General features: G+C 22.9%; 1 protein-coding gene across 1 annotated transcript; it reads right to left on the bottom strand.

The window, feature by feature from the left end:
- Positions 1 to 7,538: 7,538 nt before the first annotated feature.
- GCC88 (GRIP and coiled-coil domain containing 88 kDa) lies at positions 7,539 to 10,766 on the bottom strand. The gene is made up of 9 exons (XM_003697647.4): positions 10,529 to 10,766; positions 10,293 to 10,402; positions 10,056 to 10,220; positions 9,836 to 9,978; positions 9,512 to 9,746; positions 9,129 to 9,438; positions 8,755 to 9,056; positions 8,204 to 8,661; positions 7,539 to 8,128 (listed from the first exon to the last, which is right to left on the bottom strand). The coding sequence occupies exons 1-9, from the start codon at positions 10,581 to 10,583 to the stop codon at positions 7,963 to 7,965; spliced, it is 1,944 nt and encodes a 647-aa protein (XP_003697695.4). The 5' UTR covers positions 10,584 to 10,766; the 3' UTR covers positions 7,539 to 7,962.
- Between the last annotated feature and the right edge of the window lie 492 nt (positions 10,767 to 11,258).

The following is an 11,258-nucleotide window of genomic DNA, read 5'->3' as shown; positions in this document are numbered from 1 at the left end:
GACACCACTTGATATAGATAATATGTAATATGTTTCCAATATTCTCGAAAGTACTTATCTACTGTTTTTAGACCTCTGCTCAAATTCAACGCATTGAATATGTGTTTTATAAGCATTTTAAAATTGATCTGCTGATGCTGAAGTTGTTTTTTTCTTTATTTTTTTTTTTCTTTTTTTTTCTTTTTTTTTTTTTTTTTTTGGCCAATTTAGATATAAGCGGTTTTATAGAGGCCGTATTTTTTTCTTTTTTTTTTTTTTGGCCATGACAAATTATTTGTTTTTACCTTTAGCATGTCATAATCAAATGCGTGTGAGATCTAATGAAAAATTTGCAAATATATAAAATTTAATATTACCATCGAGCACCGAGATAAGAAAAAAGTGCCGAGAAGATTTATTGAATATGTTGTTGCGATTTGAGAATTTTGTTACTATGCTTTTAATGGAACTCGTGTTGTTCATTACGCAAATTATATATACATTATATGTATATAACGTATTTCGTTTATTTTAGTGCATTTTATCAATCATATGATTGCTTTTACGTTATAGAAAAATTTTCATATCTCTAATAGAAACGCGTTGAATTTTAGCGGAGATTGTTGAATTTGGCTGTAAAATAGATTATGTAATTAGTAATATGTTTATAAAAAAAGCGCACTTTGAAAGATTTAAAAAAGTCTCGCGCCACGGCACGCATATTATAGTTAGGATAGGAACAATGTCTATTCTACATATTTTGTAAATAGAAAACAAATATAATATACCGAATATATATTATATAAAATTTAGGATACATCCGAAACGGTAGAGTAGAGCATTGTAATTTGTAGAATAATAATTATAAATGAGAGCGCGGGCAGGATTAGAAAGAATACGAGAAAAGAAAAGATAAAATTTACAGATTGTGGGCCTTCGTACATTGTGAACTTTTCTTGCGCATGGAACGGTCCCCTTACCTTTCTCCAAAGTTAATCCTTTCCTAAAGTGTTAGGATATTATTTGTATATAGTACATAACATTACTCTCTTACGATTTTTTGATTTATTATTTTTTACGGAGCGTTAACGCACCGGTGGCAAGCGATTACTGAAGAAATGAGACACTTGAAATCTGCACTGATCACTCCTGTGAATTATACTCCGAAGAAGGATTTCTTTTTTCCTTTTAATACAATTTTTTTTCTCTTTAAGAATATATTTATTATGTAAAAAAATATAATTTAATATTAATATATTCTTCGGATAAGTTTATTAGAAATCATTTATACTGTGTTCATATCACTCTTTTTAAACAATATTATTTTCATTCACACAATTTCTCTGCATCTTCATTTCCATAAAATATCGTATTGCATTAATTTTATCGTAAATAGCTTTTTTCGTTTTTTCCTTAAAGAAGAGGAAAAAACTGGCGAATATATTTGTAATTTATATAGTAGTTAAAAGAAAATATGATTTATTCAAAAAAAAATTTTATAATATTGTTTATAAAAGCACAAGTTATCTTAAATTCGATATCATTTAATAATAGTTTTGTAAATACATTATTTTATCATGAAAAATATTTTAAATATATTATGCGTATTTTCATTTTAAAACATCTGGTTTTCGCAATAATTTTATATTAATCGAATAATTTAATTTACAATTTATATGAAAAAAAGCGATATAGAATAATAAGAGTGATTTTTAATAAAACTTTCTCACGTGATGAAAAAAGAAATAACATTTTATATAATATATCCTAATTTATTCCTCGATTATTAAATTACTTCGTGAATATTTTTTTATGTACAGGAATGGATCCTAACAGGGATCGAGTGTCTCACTTGCCCTTTCAAAGAATATTATATTTTGTACTTGTGTAAACTAGTGAACTATTTTCCAGTATTGATAAGATTTTGAAGTTATTTTACTATATTTTCTTCCTCTTTTCTTTTTCTTTCTTTTTTTATTATTATTATTATTATTATTATTTTTCAAAAATAAAAAAAAGAATTGGTGATGAAATATGTTCCGTGATTTAGCAGCCATACATGTGACTGTGATCTAGGAAAACAGAAGTAAAGTAAAGTGGCGGCTATTCTACTGGCATTTTCTTCACCATATTATAATTGTTTTCCTAACTCCTTCTTTTGAATCCTTTCTCTAATTGTATAAAATGAACGCACTTGAACGAACCCTGTGCATCCATTTCTTAATTTTCTCTCTCTCTCTCTTTTTTTATTATTCTTATATTATTTGCAGTAATGTATTTTATTACGTTCTAAGTTGCTATTCATCTATTGTAGTCATTCTATTATTCCTTGTTTAATTCTGAAATATTTTTAAAACTGTTATACGATTATAATATCAGTCACACAGAAATAATGTTATAAGAAATAATACCGAATATAGAAGAAATAATAAGTCGTGCATAGAAGCGATGAAAAATAACTCTGCGTAGAAAGCATACCATAAATCTTTGTTATGTACAGCATTGATGCATTGTACCATAAAAAGTACATGCATGTACATGCGTAGGTAATAAAGTATAATTATATGAAGAAAAAACAAAAACAAAATGTTACACTGTGAAATATTTGACAACTTACAAATGCATACATATATATATACACATGATACATATGCATATACATATATAAAACACATATTATAGAAACAATAGGCTGAGGGATTAAAATCTGACCAATCTATGCAATGTCGTCCGCAGATAATTCATCAAATTTGAAAAATATTTCTCTTAAAACTTTCGATTTGAAGCGTCTTAAAAATTATTTTTCAGTTTTGGTTAATAAGATAAGGTGAATTGTATTCTTGAAAGTATTCTAAGTTTTTATAAATAACAATTTAATGTTATCATTTTCATATTACGTGCATATGATCTTACAATTATACTGCATATAATTTAATTATATAAATGATATTCGAGATATTAATATTGCATTTTTAAAAATTTAATACTGCAAATATAAAAGTTTGTAATATATTTAATATACGTGTAATTACTTAAATGCATGTACATATTATAGTACATATTTTTTTTGTAATAACATTTCATTATTTTTTGAATGTATAAAAAATAATGACAAATAGATATCTTTTATCAATAATAGATGAATATAATTCCTGATTTATATCTTTTATTGCTTTATATATCGATATTCTTGCTATTTTATCAATATATTTAAAGTAATAGTGATACTTCTATAATAAGTTTTAAACGTGCATTAAAATTGAATTATTACTTAAATTATAAAACAATTATAGACTTTAAATATTTTTTCTTTTAATTAGTAAAAAATGTATTATTAAAAAAAAAAAGAGTAGAATATCTTTGAGAATTGTAAATGAAAAATCTCAAATTGTATTAATTGCAATAAAACATTACATATATTTATGCACATAATATTTCAAATGTCAATTATATTAAATTTTATTTAATAATTTTACATAAACAAACATTATTAATTATTTATTTTATTCACCAATGGATAGAAAAAAATAAAAATTATGTTTGTTATGTAAAATTACTTTAAAATATAAATTTAAATAAAGCATAATATTAATATTTTATGTTAATGAATTAATTAATGGACAAAACAATTTTTAAACAATTTTTTAAAACTTTTCTAAAAATAAATTTTGGTAAAGCTTATTATGAAAAGATTGAAATCTGAATATATTATAATTATCATTGTTAGAAGAATTTATGCTTATATTTAATAGTTTTTTTTCTTTCATTTAATATATCATATGTATATATTGAGATTTTATAAATAGTAAATACATGAATAAAATATGCAGACGATTTTTCGCGATAGACAGATTTTAATTCCAATGCTCCTATACGAGAACCAGTTGTTGGACCAAATTTGCCATTATGGCCATTTTGACTTACAAATACATTACATTTTCTAAAGAACGATCCGAACGATACGGGATATTAGTATAACAAAAAAAAATCTCGAAGTTAGAAATTTGTTCGATAAGCATTGTGATATTTGCGACGGACATGTATTTACATTGCGGCAAGCTTTAAAAGAACAGAAAATACCTTTTCGAAAAGATATACACGCATGTTACGCATGTATGATAATAATATCCTTTAAAAAGGTATTTTATAAATAAATATATTATTTATTAACAATAAAAAATCAATTCAACAAAAAATTCAAAAAATCATTATAGGTAAACAACATAATTTTCCAAAAAATTAAAAAAGTCGGTCATGTTTATAATAACAATACATTTAATATTTAATTTTTAAAAAAATTTTTTTTTTTTATATATGTTTTAATTAATAATGTCTTCTACATAATTTTTATGATAATTTATTTTCATCGTATCGGAAAAGTTTCATTGTAATCGTAACACATATAATGATCATAAAATATTTAAGATTTCATATATAATATATAATAGTTATTGTGTAAAAGAAAAAAAATTGATATTTGCAAGAATTCTAGCTGCCTTCAAATTCTTTCAAACTTCTGCATACTTCCTTTTTTTTCTGTTTTTTTTTTTTTTATATTTTTTATTATAACTTTTTACTTATTTTTATAAGATAAATTAGTATAAATGTCTGATACGAAAAGAATGTAACCGATAAAGAAATCTATAATTTTGAACACGATTCTATTTACTGTGTTAAAAAATATAAAAATATCTCTAAAAATAGGAATATTATAATTTATTGTAATTACTTGTTCGTAGCAAATCGTACAATGTCACATTGCTCTAATGTGCACAAGAAATATCAGTTATTTATTCATTGATGCTTCTTCCTTAACAAATTTCACAAATTCATTTCACTGATCATATTTCGGAATGTTGCTTGAATTTAGAGCAACAAAAGAATCTCATTTTATCCAGCGAATTATGAATTAACACTAAAAATTTGAATCGCTTGTGATGTTCTTTATTACTGTACGAAAACAAAATGAATTAATACTAATGACATTATAATATTATAAATAATGTAATACACTAATGTTGTTATACAAATACATTCTCTCCGTTAGATGTTTTGTATTGCTTCCGTACAGTTAATATCAAAAGAAATGGAAGAAAACTCAAATAAAACTACAAACGAATATATTAAGTCATCTTACAAAAAATTCGGTTTTTTCAATAAATATAATATTGATGACGGATGAAAATAAATTATCTCTCCATTAAATAATTGTATTTTTTTTTTCATTTTTATAATACAATAATTTTCCATCTTTCTACTAAATTTTTTTTTTATTTTATTATAAAAGTCATACTGCGACTATATACTTTCATTGGTATAATTTCAACTCTTAAAAAAATCGTGTTATTTGTAGGATGATTTGATATTTTTATTAAAAAAAAAAAAAAAAAATACAATTTCATGCATATTTGTTGTATTTGTCTTAAGAAAAATAACAAATAGGAAAAAAAGGTAACAAATAAAAGAAGGAGCAACATCGACATACAGCGTGACATGATTATATTCGAAAATTATAGATCATGTTAAAGCGATGAAATTTATTTCTTTGTACGCAATCTAATAATGCCGATTGATAGATTTTATTCTCTTGCTTTTAGGGACTTCGCATAAAGATGTTAAGGAATAAGATTATAATAAGATCAAATGCGTTAAATCGATGATACCATCGATAGGGAATATTTAACTTCTAACAGAACAACATCTTAAAACGATTCTTTTGTCAGATTCAGATTCAAATTTATTATAATTTTAATACAAGTTGTATAATGTATACCAATACTATAATATTTATATCATTATTATAAATATTATAATAGGTATAATATTATTGTTGTATAAAATACTATGTTAGTATTTGTATTAAAATTATAATAAAAGAAAAAAATTAATAATAATGAATAAAAAAAGAAAAAAAAAAGAGAAAGGAAAAATACTTACAGATAATACAGAAAATAGTCTGTCATAGTCGATGAAAGACTTCTTTAAATGTGAAGGAATATAAGAATTGGCTTTTCTTTTTTCTTTTAAAATAAATTTAAGTATTAGAATGTGAAAGCGCAGATATTTTTCGATGAAGTGCACAAATGAAACAGATATTATTCCAACATTATATACAGAGATATGCACTCTTCTCGGGGAAATGTTATTTAAGGGCCTCTGTACATTAGTATTATTAACATCATTATATATATAAAGAAAGAGAAAAAAATAAATAAGAAAGAAAGAAAAAAATCTTAGCAGATTACCAATTACAAATTTTCAGAAAGCAGATAAATACGAAATAATTATTCGCAAGAAATATTCTTCACAAAATATATATATTAAAGAATCATATATATTATATACCGATGTCTAATTATAAAAATATTAAACAAGTGTTATCAAATAAAATGTTGTAATCTGTGTTGACAATCGCCGACATTCTGAGCCTGAAATTACCATCGAACAGGTGTACATCATCATGCCTTGAAGATACTTAATAAAATGTTCTAATTAAAATGTCACGGGATGAAAAAAAAAAAAGAGAAAACAACTGTGTATGTGTAAAAGTTTTTAAACTCGAAGCCTGTGCAAGGATTGCCTATTTTCGATAGAATAGATAGCTCGTGACTTGTAAAAAATTAATGTGATCGCAATGTCGCAGAATGTCGAAAAAACAGTGTTTAGCGAGAATTATTGTAAAAGTGCAAACCGAACAATGAATATGCCGATCGTTTGATAATTGTTTGCCTGTATTTTATTAACAACTGGAGATTGAAAGTTCGACGATGTTTATCGATTAAAAAAAAAACGAAGCGTGGATTTTTAATCTGTATATAGATAATGATTTGCTTCGAAGACATGTTATTACCGGTGAGAAGAAACGAAATACAAATTGAATTATACATTGTTAGAGAATTTGTGAGGAAAATATTTAGCAGCTTCGAGATGTACAGATCTTCGATAAAAACGCGTACAATTAAGTACATTGAAACTTATCAAAGACATTATCGATAAGTTGTTTAATTCTTTTTTCATCAACAGATTAAACGCTAAATACATGCCAAACGTGACGTCACAATTTAGTCATTCTTTTTGTATATAATGCACGTAGCACATAAACTGGAGTATAAATAAATACAACGGAATATATACGTGATGCGTATTAAACTTTTTGTTATTAATTTCAAAAGATAATTACACACTTAAAAGTAACAAGACATCGTAAAGTCGACGTGCATTTAAAATTATTCCTTCGACAACATAAGATCGAGCATATAATGGCAATGTTATTAATCAATGTATTGAAATGTACATCATACTTTGTACAACATATTTCAACAAAGAGCTTCATTTTTCTTTCTGAGTTGTCCACATTTGCCACATAACATAATTGTAAGATTATAAGTAATATAAAAATTGAACATAAACTTCATATTTTATTTCTTCCTATATTTATAATTAATAAATATGCATTAAATTGCATAACTAAAATTTCAATATATATGTAATATTATTTTAAATTTTTCTATTTGCATTAATGTGCTTATTTCTATATGATTAAAGAAATTATAACAATGTTTAGAAATAATAGTATATATTTATTTAAAGTAAAAAATTATTTACATATTTGAATAAAAAATATAAACACTTTTGAATTATAAATTTTACAACTATATTTCTATAATTTTTTTTATTTTATATATACATATTTTAAATTTTAAAATTATATAAATAATGCAAGGAATGTCAAGATATTATGCTTATATCTTATTTTAATTTTAAAACTAATGTGTAATATAAATGTTACAAAATAATATTTCTATTAATACGATTCAAATTAATAATAGATTTCTTAATTTATGAACATTATTAATAATATATATTTCTGAAATATTAAATATTTTGCAATAACGTTAAAAATACATTGAAGTAAATAAATTTTACGATGTATCAAATTAACTAATAATTTGTATGTAATATTTTTATACATTTCATAATTATTTAATGTTTTACCTTATTTAATTCTTCTGAAGTAAAACGCAAAACTGTGGAAATAGCATTTAGCATATGACGTTTACTTGAAACATCACTTGTAGTTAAATAATTAATAAAAACATTTTTCAAATATTCAAGATTTGCCCCTTCTCTAGATTTACAAGCTTCAAGCCTAAAAATTATTGATTGTATATATCAATATTTTTTCTTAAATTTTTTAATAGTTTTAATTTAATTTAAAATTTACCTAGCAATTTGAGCTTGTAAAACTTTTACGTCTTCTTTCTGTTTCTCTTTTATATGTACGATTTCTCTTTGTTTTTCTCGTAATGTAGCTTCTAATTCTAAAACTTTTTTTCTAGATGTTGATACTTGAACTTCTTTTCTTGCTAATTCTTGACTATAATGCAATATTGGAGGACTATCGCTTGTTAATAATCCTGTTACTAAATCGGTTATTGGTTCTGTTCCATTTTCATGTTTTAGAGTATTTGGTTTATTTTCTATAGTACTTTCTTTTTTAGGTAATAATGCGTGGAATGATGTTTTTAAAGTTAAAATTTCTTTATCCTTTTCTTCAATAAGGGCCATTGATCGTTCTCGTTGGCGTAATAATTGTTGTTCCAATGTGGATATTTTATTACGAAATTCATTATCCTTTTGTAATAATAAATGTTTCAATTTTCCATGCTCTTCTTGAAATGACTGAAAAAATAATATTACTATTTATATCAATCATTTTAAATTTAATAGTATTTATTAAAAATTCAAATTCATCATCAAAGAAAAAAAAATTACCTTTTCTTGATGTTCTAATTTCAATTGCAATTCCCTTTCTTTATTTATAATTTCATTATTTAAAACACGTATTCTTTCTTCTAAATTGTTATTATATGCTTTTAAAAAATGTAATTGTGTTTTGTTATTTTTATCATGAGATGATGTAATATTTTGATTCTGCATATTATATGATATATTTGCAACACTGGCATATTTCATTTGTTGTTTATAATCTTCTAATTCTTGTAATAGAGTTTCATATTTTTCTTTATAATCAATAACTTGTTGTTTATCACATAAATTTAAGCTATGTAATAAAGCTAAAAATAACATTAGTAATTAATATATTATTTCATTTCCAATTCATATAAAAGAATATTTAATTAACTAACATTTAACATATGGTGATTCAGTTTTTTTATTATCTAAATCTAATAATTTATTATAAAGATTTTTTATTCTAGAAATAATTTCTTCAGGTTCATTATTTAAAGTAATATAATCATGTTCAGAATTTTGTAGATTAACTAATTGATCTTTCAATTTTTGTATAGCTTGTTGATCTTGCTGCCTAAGTCTATCATATCCTCCAACAATTTCTGAAAGTTCAGCTAATCTTGCTTCTAAACCAGCTACTCTTGCTTCATGAGTCATTGCTAATGCTCTAGCTTGTTGTTCTGCAGCAGCTGTCCTTTTTTGCTCCTGTAGAATAAATTAATCATTTTTATGAGTGACAGACATAACTTATCAATATAAGCATATCTTTTAAAATTACTTCATGTATTGCATTCAAATGTTGTTTCTTCATAAGAACCATTTTAGATTGTAATGATAAAAGAATTGGAGGTGTTTCTATAGCTGCTTCTTGTGCTTGTTTAAGTTTATTTCTAGTTATTTCTAATTCAGTTTCAAGTATTTTACATTGCGTTTTATATGCAAATTGATTTTTTACTTGAATTTCAAGTTGTTCTTTATTTCGTCGTTCATCATTTAATAATTTTTGAAGTTCTCTAAAAAATAAAAGAATATTTTTTTTTTTTTAAGTTTTCTTATAGTAAAATTTTTTAAATTTTATATATATATACATATTTTTTTATACTTTATCATTTTTGCATGATCAGCTTGTTCTTTTTCCCTTTCATGGCGTTCCATAATTAATTTACATTTTACATGTTCAATTTCTGAATAATTTGTTTGCGCCTTTTTTAATTTTTCTTTTAAATCTTTAATTACTTTCTCGCACTATAAATATTTTATATCAATAAATATAAAATTAATATACATACATACATATATATATATATATATATAGAACTTACTTCATCCCGTTCATTTCTTAATTGCTTTTTATCTTGTTGAAAATTTGCTTCCATTTTAGATTTTTCTGCTGAAAGAGTAGCTAAAGAATTCATTAAAGTATCTAATCGATTTTTTAATTTTTCTATTGTTTCTATATCAACAATATCCGTTTGAATTTCCCGCGACTGAAAAATAAATATTTAAAAATAATAATATCCATACTAAATTATATTGAAATTTGCACAATATTATTATACTTGTGTGTGTCGTGGATTAAATAACTCATCATTTGTAGTATTTGTAGCTTTAGATTTCCATAATTGAACATTTTTTGTATTTTTTATTTGTGAAGAAGAATCAGATTTATCTGAAATAAAGATATTCGTTATTATTATTAACTTAATTAATTTTATTATTAACTTATTATTAATTTTAAAAATTATTTATTATTTTAAGATTATTTTAACATAATGATAATATCATATGTCTGTACCTTCTGAACATTTATTTTCTATATCTGCTGATTTTTCTTCTTTTTCGTTTTCCATTATGTTTCAATAAGAAGTGAAAATTAAATAATTAAATATTTTAAATAAATATATGAATGTTATAATTAAATTGATATTTAAAATTTTTTAAATAATTTTCATTATGTATTTATTTTATCATCTTTTAATAACATACATATACATATATATAATATATATATGTTTATATAATAAAATTTAGAGCTGAAATAAAAATTAATAATTGTTGTAAATTTATCATATAATAAAAATTTAAAAATGATTTTTAAACATGAATTAACATTTTATTTATTTTATCGATGAGTATTTTAAAAATAATAAAAATACTCGCAAAAAATAATAAATAATAGTACATTATAGTATTTTTGGCAAAATATTTAAATATAAAAACTAAAAACATTAATATATTGCAAAATGATTTAGTATAATATTCGTGTATAAGTTTTGTATATCATACAAATATAGACGTACATATGTATATACGTACACATTTTAAATTATATAAAATATTCCATATTTATTTTAACTGAATTTCATATTTAATAAAAATTTCATCTTAATTGCACAAAACTTTATTTGAGATTATTATTATACAAAATCAAATATGATTTATATTTTGATACGAAATTCATTTCAATATATAATATCTATCTGTTATCTCTTACATTGATGGTTTAAAAAAGTGATATTAGATAT

Source organism: Apis florea, unplaced genomic scaffold, assembly GCF_048593485.1.
Source record: "Apis florea isolate Af1SG1 unplaced genomic scaffold, ASM4859348v1 contig_1645_pilon, whole genome shotgun sequence".
Taxonomy (NCBI): domain Eukaryota; kingdom Metazoa; phylum Arthropoda; class Insecta; order Hymenoptera; family Apidae; genus Apis; species Apis florea.
Note: the sequence above shows the minus strand (reverse complement) of the source record. Positions and strands in the feature narration are given on the sequence as shown.

Excerpts from the sequence above, each read along its gene's own strand:
- GCC88 (XM_003697647.4), bottom strand. The coding sequence starts at position 10,583 with ATGGAAAACGAAAAAGAAGAAAAATCAGCAGATATAGAAAATAAATGT. Across the intron at positions 10,403-10,528 it reads AGAAAATAAATGTTCAGAAG|ATAAATCTGATTCTTCTTCA; the intron begins GTACAGACATAT and ends TCTTTATTTCAG. Across the intron at positions 10,221-10,292 it reads TTAATCCACGACACACACAA|TCGCGGGAAATTCAAACGGA; the intron begins GTATAATAATAT and ends TTTATTTTTCAG.